Here is a 22300-nt window from a genome sequence, read left to right on the forward strand (position 1 = left end):
CATCCAACTGAAAAGTAAATACAGAAACCTTCTAATTCCTTGCAAGGAAAAATTCCTGGATAATTCCATGTTGCTTATAATCATAGAGACATTCTTATCCTTATTCATTCATCACCAAAAAGAAAGACAATGTTTACAATTGATTCCCCATAGATGCAAACAATCTCAACAAAAAAGGCAGAAAGAGAAAACACAAATTCCAAGGACAGAAATAAAATGAAATGAAAACAGTACGATTTTCAAAGATCTGTTGTTTATTTTTTGCCTGTTTTTGTTTTTGTTTACTTGTTTCACTCTTCGTACGGGTATCTCCCAAGAGCCCACAGAAGTGAGGGGAATTACCTGCAGGCTAATTTTTAACAATATGAGAGGGAGGTTAAGCATTAAATATAAAAAATAAAACTTTCAGCTTCCTTACTATACTAGAAAGAATTTTCCTGAAAAAGGTCAGTTAAATTGGTCTGCAATGCATTAATACATGGAGAACACATTTCTCCCCTAACAAATATTTCAAACATTGTGTACACTACCAAAAGAGCTGGCCAGCAATTTTCAAGTCACAGTCCCCTGGACAAACTAAACACAAGTTACTTTTTACCTGAAGAGAGAAGAGCAGAGTCTGTAGAAGTAAAAATATTGCCGGTGTTCTCAGCAATCTACCTACACACCTGCCAGGCCCTGGAAGTCTTTTCAATGATACGAACCATGATTTACTTCCTGGCAAGCTCCTTGCTCAAGTGGCAAGTTAACTTCTGAGGCTGGACTTCCCCGTCTGTGGCTAGAAGCGAACTGTATTGGCAGCATTGCTCCGTCTTGAAAATCCTCTTCCAAATGGAAGAGAGTCCAGTAATGACCTTCTCTGCGCAACGCTGCCCGCACACGCAGAGCTGCAAGTCTGCGCTGCAGGTCGCTGGGCAGGTGCAACTCTTGGCTGATGGGCCAGAAGCAGATTAAGGAGAAGAGAAGGAAGTGGAGGTCCAACATTGCAGTTTGGAGATGCTCTCCCAGATAACATACCAAGAAATGGACGATACGCAAAAATGAGGTAACCAGGTATTGATAATGTGGAGAATTTGAGAGCCTGTCCCACCACTGAAGACAGAGCTTTTAACATGTAGCTGCAGGGAGTTCCGTCTGCCATCGATCTATCTGGAACTCCCTTCTGTGGAGCACTGCTAGATATTTCTATTATCTGCGACATCTGAACCTCTGAATACTCATGACTTATACTCGAGATGATGCCTCTGACACCTGCAAGGTTCTGAAGGATTTTCCAGATCGAAGAAAGGTCACAGGATGCCTGGTATTATTTTGGGATTAGCCTACGTCCTAGAACAATCATTTAAAATTCGGTAATCCATATTTGGGCTCAGTGATAGCTGTGTCGACCTTATTGTTTGTTTAACTAGAACAACCCATTCTCCCAATAGGCTTATTGTATAATCGAAACCAAAATGGGGACCGTGGGTTCTTGAAATCTAATCGCCCAGTAGGAAAGATCCCAGTGACCAGCTCCCTGATACAAGATCACCAGGGTGTTTCACTGCAACCCGAGTATTTCTTACAGTAACATCCCCTTGAAGACCAAATATCCAAACCCCTCTTTTTTTTTTTTATAGGATTTAGACTCCTTTTTCACTTAGCTAGGCCTCCACTTGCTTACTGTCTTCCATATGCATTTGTCCAACTTGGGTTGGCTGCTGAGTGCCAATGGGGGGATCCCAATTCTGCCCCCTGGACTCTCCTTTAGGGACTTGGAAGTGGAAGGTAGTGCAGTTCTTTCTGGCCATCTACCAGGCATGGGATTCCAGGCTTCTTGGGATAAGTTCGACTGGCAATTTTAAAGAACTCTTCTGCTGCGTCAAGAGCAATGAGACGGTCCTGCCAAAGATTTTAAAATACAGATGCTGTCAAGATGGGAACAAAGCCACACCCATGGGAAAAACTAATCTAATAACAAGACCCATCCTAGAAATAATCATGAGCAAGTAAAACACTTCTTAAATTTTTCTCAGCAAATGTAGAGATGCCCCTTAACTCTTTAGTTACATTATCCAAGAAACACCCCACATTCTTAGAGGCCCTTCAAATGCTTCATTTCATCTTCGGTCCTACAAACAATGTTCCTCACATCTCTTTGACTGACAAATCGTTCAAAAAGCTGACTTGCATAGCAGAAGTGGCCGAAAAGTACAGATTCTTGAGCCACAACCCAAGCCTCAAGAGTCTGAGCGCAATCCAGAAATCTGAATAGTTAAAGCCCTGCAGGTGCTTCAGATCCTTCCAGCCCCTGGAAATCAGCGATAAGATGCCAGCTTCATCTGCCACTTGATCAGACTGTGGTGGTGCTGGTGGTGCTGGAATGATGAGTATTTGGAATAAAAGAAAAGCAAAAATTTGGGGTGCCTGAGTGGCTCAGTCGGTTAAACCTCTGCCTTTGGCTCAAGTCATGATGCTGGAGTCCCAGGATTGAGCTCCACATTGGGCTTCCTGTGCCTGTGGAGAGTCTGCTTCTCCCGCTGTCCCTGACCCGGCTATTGCTCTCTCTCTCTCTCTCTTTCACTTGCTCTCTCTCTCTCAAATAAACAAATAAAATCTTAAAAAACAAAAGAAAAGAAAAAGTTTAAAGCAAACTTAGGGCACATAAAAAAATATACCCACTTACCACAACAAAGAGGTATCTCTCCGAGAGCTCCCAGCTTGTTGGAAAAATATTGGTTTCTTCGGCCAGTTTTAACAATATCTCCCGAGCTTTCCTTGTGTTTTTAGAATCACTGATGGTGCTGAGTTTTGTCACTGACAACAAAGAATCTGCTTCCTTTTGAAAACCTACAGGGGACAAAAAAAAAAAAATGTACCCCTCGTGTGAAGCAGTCCCAGGAAATGGCCATCATTCGGGAGGTGAAGAAGGCACCCAGACGTGGACTCCAGACAAACATTCCATGGGCTGCTTCCCAGGTCATTGGTGCAACTGGCAGGGTCTTGAATAAAGCTCTTTTGAGGTTTCTCCCTGTTTAATTTTCTTCGATAACTTTTCCCTCCAAGGTAAGCCTCACATCCTTACCTGCTGACAGCTTGCTGCCCGTCTTTTTGGATTGAAATCCTCCTCCGACTCCTCACTCTTCACCTACCTGCCTCTGCAGTCGGGAACCAGCAAAGCGTTGGTCTCCAGGCTTCTCCAAGCCCTGATTCCTTTCCCCCAGGCAATATGCTCATCTAGTTAAAATTACCCCAAAATACGAAAGACTCAGAGATTTATATCCGCCTGGAGTAACTCACATTGTAAAGGGAGACAATTCCGTCACAATAATAGTGGGTGAGTAAAGAGGGCAGGGGGTCCATCCCCAACCCAGTGGGTCCCAACGAAAGCAATAGCGGCCAGCAGCTTGCTACAGCACAATCGAAATGGTGTGATGCCAAGATGTCCAGTTGTCTTTCGAGGCAGAAGGACGGAGGGGCTTCAAAATCGAGAAGTTCATTTTTTAAAGTACTAAAATGAGGTCATCTTATACTGTGAGGGGCCATGGTTACTGTGTCACGACCCCGGCAGAAATAAGAAAGACCAAACCCCAGTATTTGCTCTGATGCCACGGGTATTTGTAACAACCCTGAAGCTTCTCTACCTTTCAGTCCTTCTGGAAATCTATGCTGAGTTTTGCCATCGTCTCTCTTACAAAAAGTATTTCTTCCCACCTGCCTCACCTTATACAGCAACCACCAGCTGGCCAGTCATGCTCCTCCAATCCAGTCTACGTACGAACCCCAAACATTCAGGGGTAGTGCCCACGTGGCTCCCCTGCCCTGTGACCCTCCACACTGAGGACAGATGGACTAACACATAGCAAAATCTGTCCTCAAGACATGGGCTGGTGGTAACAGAAATATCAGATGTTTATGCTTGAGGATGCAAGGAGGACAGGACTGGGACAGTAATTAGTACCAGCAGCTCTTATCAGTGACCGACATGCCTTTTATACAGAACACGTGGAAGAAAGGGAAGAGGAATGATCGCCACTGGTTATCTGTACCTTTCCACAATCGCTGTTGGACTCACCTAAATCTTCTAAAATGCGTTTCCATCTATTTCTCACTTCCCTTCGAATCTGTCGCAGGGTGTAGATATCATAGTTGAGCTTTTGCCACTCCTGTAGGAAAATACAAATCCAGTTTTATATTTACCCCTTGGCCTACACTGCTATCTAATTTCCAAACGTAAGCTACTGAAGCATGTGGGCCTCCTCTTCGCTAGTCTTCAAAACCTTTCTAAAGGGAGAGAAGGGCACGGGTGAGAAGGGAGTCAGTAGGAATCCGTCGGCTACCATTTCCAGGTCATCTGCTTGTAGGAAGTGATGTGTCACACGGTATAAATGATGCTAAGTAAACTCTTGCCATTGCCTGGTCTTTCAGTTGCAGTGATCGTACCTATAAAGTGAGGATAACCACAAGGGTGACGTCGTTTAAGATTGTTATGAAGATTAAAGTGTAGGGGCACCTGGTGGCTCCGCGGTTGGGCATCTGCCTTTGGCTCTCAACATGATTCCGGAGTCCTGGGATAGAGGCCCACATCGGGCTCCCTGCAGGAAGCCTGCATCTCCTCCCACGGCCTAGGTCTCTGCCTCTCTCTCTCTCTGTGTCTCTCATGAATAAATAAAAATCTTCAAAAAATAAAGATTAAAGGTATATAAAAGCAAAAAAAAAGAAAAGATATATAAAAGCACAGTACTTGCACACAGTAAGCACCTAATAAAATCCATGTGAGACCAAAGCCATTTTACACATTAAGAAACCGAGGCCCAAAGAGGTTAACTGGGGAATCCGACACCATTCAGCTAATTGGCACCAGAATTGGTATTTGAATCCAGTTCTGACTCCAAAGTTCATGAGAAAAATGGCACACACAACGAATTTATTTCCTCCTTTATTAGAGTAAAGTAGACCTGGGAATCCCACGTTTCTTGATTCCCAGCCAACGTTTTCTTCACCATATCTCAGCATCGCGCTCTTTCACTTATGTTCCATGAGAGGGCGAATCTTTCAAGCATTCTGCAGACTATTAAAAAGCTATCATTCTGAAAATTTCAATCTTATGGGCAGTAGGCCATCATGTTGGTCCCCAAACAGACCTTGAATCTTCCGGGAGCATTAGAATCGTCATTAAGCTAAGTGTTTCTTTTAAATGGCAGGGACATTTATTGCTAAGGAGCCTTCTCTATACAGAACAGTCATTTTATAGAGGATACCTTCTCCTTTCAGCAAAAGCATTAACCACACAACTATTTTAATGCACAGCTTAAAAGAACATCATTCTTAATGCTCAACTTAAGACTCAGGTAGGTCTTGTCTCCTCTAACTGCACATGTTTCAGTGACGACACTATTTCCCTATAGTTCCAGTTGATGCTGGCCTTGCTCACTGCTAATCAACTCTCACGACTGAGACATCAGATTAGCAACCATTCGCAAATATTTATAGAGATCACTTGGAAAAAGAAAAGCCAACGAAATAAAGGGTGTTTCGTTATAACTGCATTTTAGATCTTGTACCTAAGGATATGCCATCAAAAGGGCATAGGATTTCAGCCATTTTCCTAGGAGCCAATAAGTGGGGAATTTCAGTACTCTTCCCTGGTCTTCTTGGGGGGGTGGATGGGGGAGAGGACCAAAAGTGTGTGTGTACATGTGTGAGCACGAGTGTGTGGTGACTGCGGTCAGGGATGAAGCCTGTGGCCTGAAAGAAAAGTTAACTGAGTCATCTTGGAACTATCCAACCCTGACCTCATCTTAGGTATCCTGTTAAAGTACATGATATACATAATCGCCTACAGAGTGTGCAGGTTGGGGGAGGACTTCAAGTATTGTTGTTCTTGGGATGCCTGGGTGGCTCAGTGGTTGAGCGTCTGCCTTCGGCTCAGGGTGTGATCCTGGGGTCCTGGGATCGAGTCCTGCATCGGGCTCCCCACAGGGGGGTTGCTTCTCCCTCTGTCTGTGTCTCTACCTCTCTCATGAATAAATAAATAAAATTCCAAAAAAAAAAAAAAAGTGTTGTCGTTCTTGTTGGATGGGCCTTGCTGTACCAAACTGGCCATTCAGTGTATAGCATCTTGGAAAAAAAAACAAGGGTGCTGGAGCCATACTGCCCGGGTTTGGGTCCCAGCTCCATATTATTAACAGCTGCCCCTGGGCAAGTTCATAAATGTCTCACAGCCCCGTGTGCAGTACAGAGATACCAGTACTGCTTACCTCAAAGGCTTATTCTGAGGATCCAATGTGTTAAGGCAAGCCCTAAAAGTGGACTTTGATGCACATTTCCCTCCAAGTCAGTGTAGACACAATTAGGAAATAATCCTCCAAGGCTTGGGATGATTTCTATTATGAGGACTGAGGGCACATATATGACGCTATTTGTGAGGACATCCAGAAGAAAAATTACTCTGCTCTCATCAGGGATGGTTTTACGTTTCCCAAAAACTGCTTCACCATTCCGGACATTATGAATTTTATAACTGATCGGTTTCCACTAAGTGAAATTACAGAGTCCTTTCACGGAACATTCATAGGACTTTGTAAGCATTTTTGAACGACCAAAATTTCAGGCTGCTTTTTGTGTCTTTATTCATGCCTTTTCTCTCTCTGGTTTGTGCTCTCTCACTGTCTTTTCATGTGAGTTGCTTCAGTCCCTTTTTGATAAAAAGAAGATGTTATACAGAGCAGCGTTCCACGGGTTCTCAATGAAACGGACCCTCCTTAAATGGAGAGTGATCAGGCTTCTAGAAACCCTTGATTAGAGAGGCTCCCACAATCAACCCGCAGATGTGTTGCCTCCTGTCTTCACACAATCTCAAATTACGTGACAAACCACTAGGTGGCTTCATTAACTTGTGATTTAAGGTCTCTGAGAAGCTTTCCCGGGCTTCTTACCCTGATGCCCCAGAATATGTTTCCTCAACTCAATGTAGCCAAATTCTATCTTTTCAGAGACCCAGCATCACTGGATCGACCAAGCTTCAGACTTTTTTTTTTTTTTTAACTTTTCTCTTCTTGCTGTCCATCTATCAGCTATTTCGCTATTCTTAAATTCCAACACCGCATATCATACAAATTCATTCTGTTTCAGTATCTGTTACTCTGATAAAAGTGTTTGATGGAGAAGTGACACTATGACATAGAAAAATCTGCTAAGGATGAATCCACATATGATGCATTGACTGGCTTGCTCATGGTGCTTGTTAAGATTAATGGAATGAAACCAAGCATTTCGTATATCCGTATTATTACTGTCTTCTTTGGACAGAATGGTCATGGATAATCACATATGAAAGTATCTGGAAGTTTTGTGCAAAATTTAAAGTTCTGGGTAGGGTTTTAACTGAGAATTGGCTTTTGATAAAATAAATGATGAGGGGAATTTAAATTTAACATATGACCCCAAAAAACAGAATCTACATGCAACAAATGAGAAATGGTGATGTACAAAATCTTACCCACAACTAAACAAACTAACTCACCTATTCCCTGAAACTAGAGAAAATCAAGTCTTGCGCTGTTCTTCTACAATTTTTAAATCATCACAATTTGTTTTTAAGCAAATAGTTTTAAAATAACAAAGACCAGGGGCACCCAGGTGGGGCAGTCGCCTGAGTGCCAGGCTCTTGGTTTCCACTCAGGTCCTGATCTTGCGGTTCTGGGATCAGGCCTTCTGTGTCGGGCTCTGTGCTCTGCCCAGAATCTACTTGGGGTTCTCTCTCTCCCTCTCCCCATCTGCTCTCCCTAAAATAAATTAATTGAAAACAAAACAAAGACCAATTAAATATTCTTCACAAGTGAGTTCAAATTCAAACCCAGTAGACATCAAAAGTTGACGTCTTACTTTCTAAAATAATCTTTTGTTTGTCTTTTGCTAGAACCTGATGTAGTACATTGTGTTCATTGTGATACGATGGCCTGAAACTTTAACAATAAGTCAATTAGCAAAATTGTACTAAAAGAAATAGTGCAGGGGGCACCTGGGTGGCTCAGTTAAGGGTCCATTTCTTGACTTTGGCTCAGGTCATGATCTCAGGGTTGTGAGAGGGAGTCCCACATCGGGCTCCACGTTCATCAGAGAGTCTGCTTGAGGATTCTCTTTCTCCCTCTCCCTCTGGGCCTCCCCTCCCCTCCCACTCACTCTCATTGTCTCTCTTTAAAAAAGAAGGAGGAGGGGGAGGAGGAGGAGAAAGAGTGCAGAATTGACTACATAAGATACTTGGGAGCCAAGTCCAAGTAAAACACACGTGACTGAAAATGAGTAACTGAAGGTGCATATAGTAGATTTTGAGGTGCTTCCCCTCTCTGGTCGTTGGCCCAGCAGATTCCGAGCCAGAGAATGAAGTGGTGGCGACAAGAAGACAGACAGAACCAAGGCCTGTATTACCGTGAGCTTGTGCATGAATGGGGCAGTTAAAATGTACTTCACATATCTTGCTAAAAAAGGTGATGTTTGTAGAGAAACGCACTTTAACAGGAGCCCACATCTATGTTAAGTCATCCTAAACTCTTAGGAACAACTTCAAAAGCAATCAACTTATTTTTAGTTGCGAAAATAATATAATCACATATTAGTAAGAACCCAAAGAGAACAGAAGGGTCTGAAATGAACGCGAAAATTTGCTTCCCCTTCGTCTTGTTCTTGCCTTATTCCTCAGCAGTACTCTGGGACATTTCTTGCTCCTCCTTCCCTCCCTCTCCCCCTTTCTTGTCCTCCTCCTTCCACCTCCTCCTCTTCTCCATCTCCTCCTCTGGGAGCTACTTCTGTAGCTCCAGGTATCAGGCTTACATTCCCAATTTCTCATGGGTTAGCTTTAAACTCTCTTTGTACCGCCTGCGATAGACAAAGAATAACTGAGTTCTTCTCCTTCTCTCCCTCTCTCCCTCTCTGTCTCTGTGTCTCTCGTTGCCAGGGAGGCAGAAAAAGTGGGGACACAGATTGCCAGTAGTATTTGGACCAATCGCGATCTATCCACTGGGGCTGGCACCGTGCTGCTCCAAACCAAAGCTGGGCTCTGGAAGCAAGGAAGAAAGGTGTGATCCGGTCGCTGGGGCAGCAAATATGTAGGCAAGTAATATGCCTGCCACCAACACATACTTGATGGTTGCTTCCCCAGCATCTGTTTTCCACTTCTACCAATCTGCCTTGTTCGCTCAGACCTTCCTTTGGAGAACAGCGACAGTCCCAGCTCTGAAAGGGGGCGCTGATCGACTTAAGCCAGTACTATATCCACTTTGGTTGTATATTGGAATCATCTGGGGAGCATTTTAAAATAGGATGCACGAGATCCATCCCCCAGACTGCTGAAGTCAGAATCCTCTGAAGGGGTGCCAGGTTTGAAATCCAGTAGCTTAAGTCAGTCAGCCTCCGCCTAGTGGGGCAGGGATGGGCACATAACCCAGCTCAGCAAAGGAGACGCAGCTAAATCCGCGAGGCTTTCAAGAGCGACCAGGAGAGATGTTCTCCGGCCCCCGTGAACAACGTGGTGCGAGGGTACAAAACCTAGAACTGCTCCCATCGCTTTGGCCACCCTGAGAAGAGTCACCCTAAGGGAGAAGTCAACTCTCGGAGGAGAACAAAGATGAAAGAATCACAGAGAGATGGAGCCTGAGGACTCGTGGGCCTCGGGATCCTATCTCATCAGAAGTCATTCCTACGTCTGGAACTCTCTGTCATCCAAGACCACTCCATTTGGGTTTAGACACCTGGAGGGAGTTCTTTCTCTGGTCCTTGCCCATCTGAAGGATTCATGTCACAGAGTGCGCTCACTGAGTACATAAACGAAAAGGAAACTATAATTGCCACACAAAATATTGGTCTCCTTTTTTCCTACCTCTTGTTCCTGGGGGACAATGTTCAGTATATAGACCTTTTTAGCCGGGTGAGGTTATGGCTTACAGAGACTGCAGTGTTAATGGCTCAATCTTTCTGTCCCTGAAGTGATTCAGGCAATGACACAGATATACAAGCAGTCCTCTGCTATGTCCAGGGATTGCTTTCTGGGTGCCCCCCCGCCCCGAGTTCTGTCCCTCTGAGCAGAACTTCTAATTTGGGCAAGACTATTCTTACAACAGGGGAGAGGATGTGGCTTATAGCTCATTGGGTAATTTCTTTCAAAGATCTGAGGGACAGGAGTCTAACTACCATTGACTCAACCACTCAACTCCCTTACTTACAAACACATGTTGAATCTTTCTGGTTGTTCATAATAACTTTGAGTCAAAACCTATTCACCATCTGAAACCCAAGCATTACAATAGTTTTGTTTTTTGTCTTTCTTGGATGGTCAAAATCCATCTTCAGAAGAAGATGCTCATACCCAGGCTTAAATCTGCTTCATCGTCTTCATTCCATAACCCAAGATCAGATAATCACAAACTGAACTTTAAGAAATGGTCATTATATTTGGTCTGCATGAAGAGTCTTTCCTAAATCTTGCATGAGTTATGTCACTTCCCTCGTGCTCAACTGCCAGTAGCAGTCAAGCCAGAATTCAAATCTAATTCCAGAGTCCACATATCCTTAATTTAAAAAAGGAAACAGAAAAGAATGACTAGTTACTGTTGCTACCTCAACACAGCTTCCCTTTTTGTTGCATATTTATTGTTTGCTTCTTTAAGTTAGGTAATATATTCATGTGACCCACAATCCAAAATAATAAAAGCCCTGTCCCCCAGCGATCAGTGTCCTTTCTACAAATAATGAATGCTATCAATTTCTCCTGCACCCTTTCATTTTTTCCCCATAAGTGGTGGCATACTATATCCTGTACTTTACACTTAATATATCTTAGCAATTATTCTGCATCAGAATATAAGGTTCCAGATCCTTCTTTAACTTGACTTTTTTTTTTTACCATCTGATGTAAACAGATACAAAATTATAATAAAAATGTATATTGGGGGTGCCTGGCTGGCTCAGTTGGTAGATCGTGCAACTCTTGATCTCGGGGTTATATGTCTGAGTCCCACATTAGGTGTAGAGATTACTTAAAAATAAAGTCTTTAAAGGGGCGCCTGGGTGGCTCAGTCAGTTAAGTGTCTGACTTCAGCTCAGGTCATGATGTTGGGGTCCTGGGACTGAGCTCCACGAGCCTGCTTCTCCTTCTCCCTCTTTCTTTCTCTCCCTCTGTCCCTCCCCCTGCTCATGCTCACTCTCTCTCTCAAATAAATAAATAAAACCTTTCTTAAAAATCATTTTAAAATGTATAGGCATTTGTTTCATAGAAAACGGCCCCCTAAAAAACTTAAAATATTTTCCTAAATGTGCCTTAAAACTTAAATGTCTTGAGACCTTTTGCTTTCCCATCATTCTTTCTAGCATCGTCGTTAAAAATTATTAAGGACTCACATGTGTCAGGCACCATAGATTTCCCTTCGGGAATTTCCACTTCAACTCAAGACTGACACGTTGGCTATAACAACACTGCATTGTATGAAAGTGAAACATCTACGTTGCGGAATGGCACCCCAACACTTTTACTTGAAAATGACAGCTTCTTGGTAAAGTGAACCCTCTGAACATTGTTAACCGCTATCTCTTTCTTTCAGTGTTTGCCAGTTTATATCATCTCATGCGATTTTCTACTTATGATGAAGAGAGGTTCTCTAAAGGATGCAGAAATCATACTGACTGCATCTCTAGTTTTCTTTCATTTCCTATGTGGTGGGAAATATCAGAGAAGTTAGATAAAGATCTGTAATACGTGGGGGGATATCTGCTAACAGATCCTCTCACGTTTGCTTCTCACAGGGAAATGTGAGATGATTAATGCCGACGACGGTAGTTTGGCAACTACTGAGGGACTCAGAACTGTTGCTGACAGTCTGGAGAAAGGTTTTCAGCACCGCGTGAGGAGGCTCAGTCTCAGTGACTTCGTGAAATCAAAGGCCACACAGAGGCAGGAGAGGTGGCCAATACATGGCATGAGAGGACCAAGATCAGAAAATATGTAACAAACAAAGCCTATGAAATAGAATCTATACATTGGGGGCACCTGGGTGGCTCAGTGGTTGAGCGTCTGCCTTTGGCTCAGGGTTCTAGGATCCCAGGGTCCTAGGATTAAGTCCCGCATCAGGAGCCTGCTTCTCCCTCTGCCTGTGGCTCTGCCTCTCTCTCCCTCTGTGTCTCTCATGAATAAATAAATAAGATCTATAAATTGAAATTTATTAGGAATAAATGGAGATTTTTCCTACTGTTAGGTTGACACAGTGGACACAACCAAAGCACCCCTGATACAGGGACCACTTACGCAGCAGTTCACATCAAAGACAGGTGTAGCGTCTGAAGCAACTAAAAGTTCCAAATCCACCCCAAATGGAGCATTCAGTCTGCATTTATCAGGTACTTGCTTTGTGCCAAGCACAAGTGTGGGCTCGCCAAAATAAATAGCACGTGGAGCCCTAAAGACATGAAATAGAGCCCCCCAAACTAATGTATATCATACTGCATTAATCACGATAATCCCTACACTCTGCACAGAGCAACTGAGGAGCTGCCTAAAGAGGCATCTGGTCAATGAGTGGTACAGCCAGGAGAAGAGCGACCCCGACAACATGAGGCGCCTGGAAGCCACGTCGTGGTGGCCTGGCTGATAGATCTGCAGACCAGAGGGCTCTGGGAGTGCGTGATAGTGTCCTTCAAGCTTAAACAGTTGCTCTATGGAAGAAGGATTCCTTTTCCTGCCTCTTCCCTATATACACTCAAAATCCAAGAGTAAGACTGATAGGTAGAAGCCTCAAGAAGGAAGGTCGATCAATGTAAGAAGGACCTTTGTTTTCAGAATGAGGTCTTGGTAAGATAACGAGCCCTTCAGCACTGCACGTCTCAGGGATAATTTCTACAGGAAGCAGACCACCGTTGATCCCTGAACAGCTCAGGTTGGGGGAGGGGGTGGCCAACCTCCAGGGCAGTCAAAAATCCGTGCATAACTTTTGATTCCCTCAAAACTGAATTACTAATAGCCTCCTGTTGACCGGAAGCCTTACCATCATCATGAACAGTCAATTAACAACGCATTTTTGCATGTTATGTGTATTACATACCGCATTCTCATAATAAAGTAAGCTAGAGGGGGAAAATATTATTAAAATAATAAGGAAAAGAAAATAGGGCCAATGCATTTACAGTGCTGTACTGTATTTATCAAAAAAAAAAAAAATTCTTGTGTAAGTAGACCCGTGCAGCTCAAACCCCTGTGGTTCATAGGTCAACTGTATATAATTTGACATTTCTAGAACTGTTCTTTCAACATAATATATTTTTCCTATATCACTGGACAAAAATCCAAAAGGATCTCAAGGCATGTACAAAAAAAGTAGAGATAGATAAATAAGTAGGGAAAATATTTATATGGAGCACTTACTTCTTCCCAAGCACCTCTCTAAGCTCTTCACGTGTATTTACGCAGCTGATTGTGTAACAGGCGTTACTCTGGGAGATGGAAATTGTTATACCATCTCAGGAATGAGGGACCCGCACTCGTGAGTGAGCCCAGGGACCTCACATCCCAACAGTGTGGCTGCAGGGCCTTCTAGAACAGGAAGGGAGCGGGTGGGTGGGGAGGTGGGACGGGAGGAAAGCAAGTGCACAAAAGAACAGCTGATGAGACAGGAACCCAACCCTAAGCCACGGCAGCTGTGCCCAAGGAGGGACCAAGAAAACACAACTGAAGTCTTGGGAGAGAACTGTTCTGGAGAATAGTATGGCCGGGCCCCCCCAGACCTGCTGCCAAACCCAACGACACCCTTCTCAAGGGTCGGCTCTGTGGGATGGGGCGCTCCAGCCCCTTCCTTTGGGGACCTCAGTTCTGTGTCCCCTCCCAGAGCTGCAGTCGGGGCCTCAACCCCTGTCCCCTCCCTCCTGTCCCCCCCCTGGCGCAGCACCCCGCCAGGTGGCCGGATGACCGTCGGCCCCGAGCCCCTCGACAGGCGAGCACCTGCCCCAGCGGTGGCCACGGCCTCAGCTCACAGGCCCCTTGCGGCCGGGAGGAGCCTCGGGAAGGAGTCAGCTCCTTCTGTCGTCGCCCCTGGTCCCCTCCGTGCCAGCTCCCCCCACCCCCACCTCCGGCCCCCTTGGGACCTGCCACCGCGGGAGGCAAGCACTGAGCTGTGCCCATGAGCTGCTGGCCGCCCCTCCTCGCCCGCGGGAAAGGGAGGCAGGGAGGCTGGTGGAGGCGGGGGCTCCCCTGGAAAGATCCAGCAGCTCCGGTGGGAGCATCCTGCGGCTGACCTCCCTTGGCCTGCCCTCTCCTTGGCAGCCCCCTCCTCTTCCTGCGCCCCTTCCCCTTGCAGCCCTGCACCCAGGCTCTGCCTTGGGCCTTCTCCCCTCCCTCCGCCCGGGCCTCAGCTCCGGCCTCCTCCCCTCCATCCACCTGGGCCTCAGCTCCGGCCTCCTCCCCTCCATCCACCTGGGCCTCAGCTCCGGCCTCCTCCCCTCCATCCACCTGGGCCTCAGCTCCGGCCTCCTCCCCTCCATCCACCTGGGCCTCAGCTCCGGCCTCCTCCCCTCCATCCACCTGGGCCTCAGCTCCGGCCTCCTCCCCTCCATCCACCTGGGCCTCAGCTCCGGCCTCCTCCCCTCCATCCACCTGGGCCTCAGCTCCGGCCTCCTCCCCTCCATCCACCTGGGCCTCAGCTCCGGCCTCCTCCCCTCCATCCACCTGGGCCTCAGCTCCGGCCTCCTCCCCTCCATCCACCTGGGCCTCAGCTCCGGCCTCCTCCCCTCCATCCACCTGGGCCTCAGCTCCGGCCTCCTCCCCTCCATCCACCTGGGCCTCAGCTCCGGCCTCCTCCCCTCCATCCACCTGGGCCTCAGCTCCGGCCTCCTCCCCTCCATCCACCTGGGCCTCAGCTCCGGCCTCCTCCCCTCCATCCACCCGGGCCTCAGCTCTGGCCTCCTCCCCTCCATCCGCCCTGGGCGTCAGCTCCAGTGCCCACTGGTGCTCTGTGGCTCACTCCCCATCTCCTTCACCCCGACCCCACCCTGACCCCAAGCCTCAGTAGCGGGTCTCCACCGGCCGCTCCGGCCCCTCCGGCTGCTGCCCGGGGTCACACTCTACAGAACCAACGAGACTCCCTGCCAGCCTCCCTCGAGCCACAGCCTGCCCTCCTGCGCCCCCAGCTTGGTTCCCTGCTCCCCCTCCATCCACACCAGGCATCTGCTCCTGCTGATCCATCCTCCCCCACACCACTGCCCTCCCCCCAGCCGTACCTGGCCTGAACAGCTGCAAACCTGGTCCCTCTGCTTCTAGAAGCTAACGTCTCCCAACCAGCTGTCCTCCTAAAGGGGAGGTGGGGTTATTTCTCTGCTCGGCCACTTGGGTGGTGCCCGCTTACTGAATAAAGCTGCCGTCCCAAGCAGGCTCCCCTTGCTGACTCTCCAGTCTCATTCGATCACATCCCCCCCACGTCTGTGTGCACCTGCTACACGGGACCACCTGTCTATTCCCCAGCCCACCTTGAACCTTGTGCCTTTTTTTTTAAAGATTTTATTAATTTTTTCATGAGCGAGGCAGAGAGAGCAGAGACACAGGCAGAGGGAGAAGCAGGCTCCCTGCAGGGAGCCCGATGTGGGACTCGATCCCGGGTGCCCAGGATCACACCCTGGGCCGAAGGCAGGCACTAAACCGCTGAGCCACCCAGGTGTCCTGAGACTCTGACAGTTTAAATAACCCAGCTGAGATCTCACAGCGATTAGGAGGAGAACCGAAAATTTAACTCAAGTCTGTCCGAATCCATAGCCCTGGAATCCCAAGCTGCCACCCAATTAGGCTCAGATGTAGCCCACTATATAGTCCTTCCCTGTCGCCAGTGTGGAAACTGGGACACAAAGAGACAAATGGAACGTAACGTGCCAAAGTGGCTTCTGGCACAGCCACTCGGGTCCTGAACACAGACAGGTCCCGTCCTCCGTTCTCCAGCTACCCCTCGGCGACACAGTCCTCACTGCCTGGCTGCGGGAGGAGACACAGGGCGGCCAGATCCCAGCGCAGGGCCAGGCTGGGGACAGCTGGCTGGGAAGGGGGGTCCATTATGCAGAGGAGCTGCTTCCTTTAAACACAGCTGGCTCTGAACTGTGTCGAGGCCCCCTACCCAGGGGGGGCATCCTCTTTCAGGACTATAAAAGCCGATTGTCTCCATCTGCCAGATATGGTGTGTAAGTGGGAAAGACAGGATTGGATTTCACTGTTCCTAGACAGTCAGGCCACTCGTTAGCCCTCAGCTTCCACCTTGGCCCAAATGGCACAGGATCAAATGACAGGGACAGAGCAGAGAAGCTCGGCGTCATAAAGGATAAACAACAGACGTGGCGGCCCTTGGAGGAGGGGGTAGTGATGCGTGGTAGCCGAGGAGGGCCCAGGGCCTGGCACTTAGGTCCTTGGGGGCTCCAGGGCCTGGAGGGCCCTCCAGCTGTTCCCCTCAAGGGTTGGCTTTACCACTTTGGCCTGGACACCTCATCAGTCTGGAGCACTCAGTCCAAGAAAGGTCTATCTGTTGGTGGCTCAGGTCGATGGAAATGAGCCTTTTCGGACGGGTAGGTCAGACCCCCATGCTGTTCTCTTTTTCCAAGTTTGATCAGACCCACCTCTTTAATGATAGAAGAGCTAACCTCCGGGTACAAATCTCCATCAGGGTCTCCTCCCTATAGACCTTCCAGAATTATCCATTTCCAAGGAAATTTGGAAATCTTCCAAATTCCAAGGAAAGCTGGGCCTGGTGGGGTTCATGGTAGCCCCAGGTCTAGGACCAGCCTGCTGGGCTGACCACCAGGCCCCAAGGCCCCACCCCAGATGCCCTGACACTTAAAAGACAGCAAAGCGAAACTTTTTAAGGTCTGGCAGTTTGAGCAGTCTGAGTCTACGTACCACTCGGGGTCTCACACCCCTGACACCATCGTGGCGTTACTGCTTGGGGCGCCAGGGCCCTGGGGAGGCACCTCCTTACCCTGGCTGCCAACACAGTCCCAGTGCCCTTTGCAGTGCTCGTGTGTTTTGACCTAGAACTACAGCCAGAACGTGGACCTAGAACAAGCCAGACATAAATGCCAAAAGCCACTGCCTTTCCAGCCTCTCCTTGTTTATTTTCATTTCAAGGCTCTGCCGGACTTCTGGAAACAGACTGCTTTGCAGCCAGAGGCCCCTGACCTAATTCTTTATCTGGTTTTAACCAGATTAAGCCACAGGATAGCTCACAGCTCCTGCTGCCAAAGTCTGCCAGCCAAAGCCATGGAGCGAACGGGGGCTCCTGAGCAATGAGGTTTCACGTCAGTTCTGTTTAATCTGGGGGGTTCCAGCCCACTTCCTGCTTCAGAGTTAGGAGAAGGGCCAGACTCAGGACTTGAGTCGGCTAACATGGCCAGTGGGAAGAACTGGGGCTTGGAGTTTGCATGTGACGTTGTTATTTCTAATCAACTAACTGGAACCGGCTCAAAGTTCTGCTGCTCAGGTCACTGCAGGGAAGGACAATTAGATGCTGTCACCAATAGCAAAGGATAATAAGACTACATGCCTGTTCACGGAGAGGAAAGGGGGACTTAAATTTCTGGCAAGGTAGAAATAACCCATTCGTCCAATGACCTTAAGCATGAACCTGCAAGGAAGGCTGTTGCTCCCAAGTACTGAGCCAAGTGGATTCAAGGATGGGTTGTCTGGATCCAGAGACTAGAAGAGAACAAAGATCCAGCTACCCTTCAGCAGCCAGCAGCCACACGCGGCCAGTAAGCACGCGGAGACGGGCTAGCCTAAATCGAGAAGCATGCTAAGTGTAAAAATACACATGGGATTTTGGAGACGTCATACCAAAGGGGGGGGGGGGGGAGAAAAGAATGTGAAATAGCTCACTAAGAGCAGTTCCAGCAGGGAGCCTGGGTGCTCAGTGGGTTAAGTGTCTTCAGCTCGGGTCATGATCTCAGGGATGGATGGAGCCCTGAGCTGAGCTCCCTGCTCAGGGAAGGGGCCTGCTTCTCCCTCTCCCTCTGCCTGCCACTCCCCCTGCTTGTGCTTTCTGTCAGACTAATAAATAAAACCCTAAAAAAACAAAACAAAACAAAAAACCATTTATTTACAGTGGCTATATGTTGAAATAATATGCTGAATGTATTCAACAAAATATATTATGAAATTCAATTTCACCTACTTATTTTTACCTTTTTCACGTGGCTGGTAGAAACTTTAAAATTACTTGGGTGGGGACGCCTGGCTGGCTCAGGGGTTGAGCATCTGCCTTCGGCTCAGGCTCAGGTCACGATCCGGGGTCCTGGGATCGAGTCCTGCATCGGGCTCCCTGCGGGGAGCCTGCTTCTCCCTCTGCCTGTGTCTCTGCCTCTCTCTCTTTGTGTCTCTCATGGATAAATAAATAAAATCTTTAAAAAAAAATAAAGTTTCTGTTCTGACTATAAAAGAAGTACATAACCACGGTGGAGAATTTGGAAAGTACAGGAGAAAAAAAATCATCTATACATAATTCTACCCTGAGATAAATATTAGTGTACTATTTTATTGCATTTTTCTTCTCTTATTTTTGAGACATTGTCTACGCACATAGACACACACACTACGTACACACATGTAATTTATACTGTACTCACATATACAGTATATAGATTTTGTATGCAACTGTCTCAAAAATGCATATATTATAATAAATAAATACTCTGACTTCACACTGATGTGAAGGTGTGAAGGTCTTTTCACCCTTTTGCATTTCCAGTTTGTGTTTCAATGAACATTCTTCGCATTCACGGTTTTTTGTATTTGAGATTATTTCTTTACGATAAATTCTTGTAGCTAGAATTCTTGGATTAGGTATTTTACCCATTTTATATTTGAAACACACCGCCCAATCGTTTTCACTATTTGTGAAAAAAATTAAACAACGCCTATTCTAGAACTCTCAATGGTAATGGAGGAGCCCCCCTTTGCTCACACCCTGCCCAGCCTGGGGCATTCTCGTTGGTTGTTATTTCTCAGAGATAATTTGGCTAGATAGCAGCAGCAACACGAAATTCACTGTTTTACTGAGAATTCTTGAAAAGCTAATATTATTCCCTAATCTTCTTCTGAGTTCTCTCTTGATGTCTCTCGTTCGCAAGTGTGATTTTTCTTTCTCTGTTAACCCCTTGCTATTATTTGTACCAAACACCTTCCCCGGCAGGTTGCTTACCCTTGTATTACTATTTTCCTTCCTTGCTGTGGAAAAATTGGGGGTTGGGGGCACTGGGGTGGCTCAGTCAGTTAGGCGTCGGCCTTTGGCTCAGGTCATGATCTCTGGGTCCTGGGGTGGAGCCCCACTTCGGGCTCCCTGCTCAGCGGGGAGTCTGCTTCTCAACTTCTCCCTCTGCCTGTCCCCTACTCGTGCTCTCTCTCATGCTCTCAAATAAATAAATGAAATTCTTTAAAAAAAGAAAAGTTTTGGGGTTTTACTTAGTCAAATGATATACTTTTCCATTGTCTTGAAGGTTGTTTCGAAGTAATAGGACATTTGCCTGGGTGTAGGTATCAGTAGAGATTATGGGTGTGAAAGGACTCTTATAAAGATGGGGATCCCCGGGTGGCTCAGCGGTTTAGCACCTGCCTTTGGCCCAGGGTGTGATCCTGGGGACCCTGGATCAAGTCCCACATCGGGCTCCCTGCATGGAGCCTGCTTCTCCCTCTGCCTGTGTCTCCGCCTCTCTCTCTCTCTCTGTGTCTCTCATGTATAAATAAATAAAATCTTAAAAAAAAAATAAACCTGAAAGGTGCACTGGCAATAAAAGGAGTGGTGACTCATTAACTCCCACAGTTTTGCCACATTTTGAAATTAAACCACTGGGTATCGTATTAACTAGATCAGCACCGTCCAGTACAAATATTCTGCAAGCCACCCAAGTAATTTTATTTTATTTATTTATTTTTAAAGATTTTATTTATTTATTCACGAAAGACAGAGAGAGAGGCAGACAGCAGGAGGGCTCTGCAGGGAGCCCGAGGCAGGACTCGATCCCAGGACCCCGGGATCACGCCCTGAGCCAAAGGCAGACACTCAACCCCTGAGCCACCCAGGCATCCCCAGAACAAAAACCTTAAAATACCCAAGAAGAATTATTTTTGTAGCTTCCTTTGTTAACACAACCTAATGTCTACTGACCTCAAAAATGAAAAAGCCTCGTTACGAGTACTATTATCATCTGAATTTATCTAGAGACCTATTCACTATGTCCTGGATGGCAACTCACAGATCCTGCTCGGCTCATATGACTTCAATTAATTCTGTTACATTGAAAACCCCGTGGATAAATGTGCGAGTTCCTGTGTGTATGTGTGTCTCAGTATTTAGCCGAAAACACTGCGGCTTCTGTGGGCCATTTATTCTGCATCCCAGGATCTCTGCCAGCTTTAAAGAGGAGCAGGGAGGCAGAAAGCAAGGAGGCAGAGCAAGGGCCAGACGATGTGGTGAGGAAGGAGCCCCAAGACCTGAGATCCTCTGGGGATGGTGCGCATTCAGGGGAGCCAGGTAGACGCAAGAGCAGAGAAAGAAAGGGAAGAGAGAAACCAGGAAGTTATAATTTGCTTTTTTAAGCTCACCACCCCACAAATCCAGAAGTTTCTCTCTCTCTTTCTCTCTCTCTCTCTCTTTTTTTTTAAACCCAAACGCTTCTTACTGTAGTGGTAACATTTTTGTTTTGTTTTGTTTTTTCAGTGTGGAGCCCAACATGACCCTTGAACTCACAGCCTTGACATCAAGCCTGGATGCTTATTGACTGAGCCACCAGGTGCCCATGTGGTAACCTTTTGCAATTATTCTTCCCGCAAATCTTATCACCAGGGACCCTACTAATAATTGTACTTTCTGTATTTGAGAGCTGTCAGGTTGCTTCTTTCTGCCTGGCACTGAATCTTGCCAGTCTCTTTCATCTTTGCCCCCCAGGAGGAAGGAGTTAAATCAGCAGCTGGCCTGGGATCCATTTACTCATTTGTGTATGTGTGCGCTCGAGTGTGTGTGTTTGGGGGAGGGGTAAGCCCTCTGAGAAATAGAAAAGAAGGGGCGCCTGGAAGGCTCAGTCCTCTGGGCATCCATCTGACTCTTGGTTTCAGCTCAGGTCATGATCTCACGGTCATGGGATCAAGCCCCACGTTGGGCTCCACGGTCAGCGGTGAGTCTGCTTCTCTCCCTCTCCTTCCCCGCCACCCCTCTTCTCCTCCCCCAACCCCCACTCACATTCTCTCTCTCTCTTCCTTTCTCTCTCTCTCAAATAAACAAATCTTTTTTAAAAAAGGAAAAATAAAAGAAGACTGGTGACCCTGGAAGGTGGCCCGATCCAATTTTCCTTATCGCCCAAATCTCCTGGTAAGCAGAGGAATGATACCTGCCAGGAGGAAGAAACCCTGTCTACGGAATGCCCTGAGCACAAGGTTTCGGGCCAAAGCATTCCTGAGACTCAAGACACCCAACCTCTTGGGGGTGCGGCTCCCTGGAGAATGTCACATTTGCTACAAAATAATGAAGGGTACAAAATGCAGCCCTTTCACAATTCAAAGGCTCCCCACGGTGTGAGGGAGCCCGGTGAACCTCACTTAGACTCTTCTAGCATTCGGAGTCAGAGGTGCATGTCCTGTGGGGGGACAGGTCGTCCCAGGGTGACATTCTCAGTGTCCCAGACCTCTCCTTGCTTCAGCCTGAACCTCTCGATCGCCTGTGGCTTTGAAAGTCTTAGGAAAGCTTGAGGCTGGCTGGCTAAGCACTACGATGCGTGTGACTCCGATCTGACAATCTGTGTCTTGCTCACCCCACCCGTCCCCCATCACTTGACTCCTACGTTCTATTTTTCCATGTGTTCATCATCCACCCTAGACCTCCTCTAAGCTATTGGTATCCTTTTTTAAGACACGCTGCTGGACACCAAACCACTGTCCCTGTCGTACCAAGCACCTCTCCAGTCTATGACAACCCCATGAACATGACCCAAGTCATATGACCCTTTCACAAGAGGCAAGAGATGCTTGCTCCCTGTGTCATCTGTCAATGGCAACACAATTCCATTAAAAGCTAGGAGTTTTTAAGTCCAAGTCTTATAAAACTTTTTTTCTCCTTACAATGCCACGATCTCATTCGCTGCCCACCGCTTACTCGCCTCCAACCTTCAGCTGAGCCTCCCCTACTTGAGTGTTTGGGGGTTACCCTGACGGTCTCAAGCATGATGTGGTGCCGCAGCCTGGAGGGAAAATAAGCCACCTGCACATTCAATAAGTTTGGCAATTGTGGTGTATTTGTTAAATTTTTGACAAGTCTCACGTAATTGA

At 47.0% G+C, this 22300-nt stretch overlaps 1 protein-coding gene across 1 annotated transcript in view; it reads right to left on the reverse strand.

Moving 5' to 3' along the window:
• Nucleotides 1-233: 233 nt before the first annotated feature.
• Nucleotides 234-22300, reverse strand: part of MREG (melanoregulin) — a 62527-nt gene continuing 40460 nt past the window's right edge. Inside the window, exons 3-5 of the mRNA XM_038585112.1 lie at nucleotides 4055-4145; nucleotides 2666-2829; nucleotides 234-1881 (exon numbers count right to left, since the gene is read on the reverse strand). Of these exons, the coding sequence (XP_038441040.1) occupies nucleotides 1747-1881; nucleotides 2666-2829; nucleotides 4055-4145 (390 nt within the window). The 3' untranslated portion in view covers nucleotides 234-1746. The remainder of the gene's footprint in view (nucleotides 1882-2665; nucleotides 2830-4054; nucleotides 4146-22300) is intronic.

This window comes from Canis lupus, chromosome 37 (assembly GCF_011100685.1).
Source record: "Canis lupus familiaris isolate Mischka breed German Shepherd chromosome 37, alternate assembly UU_Cfam_GSD_1.0, whole genome shotgun sequence".
Classification (NCBI taxonomy): Eukaryota; Metazoa; Chordata; class Mammalia; order Carnivora; family Canidae; genus Canis; species Canis lupus.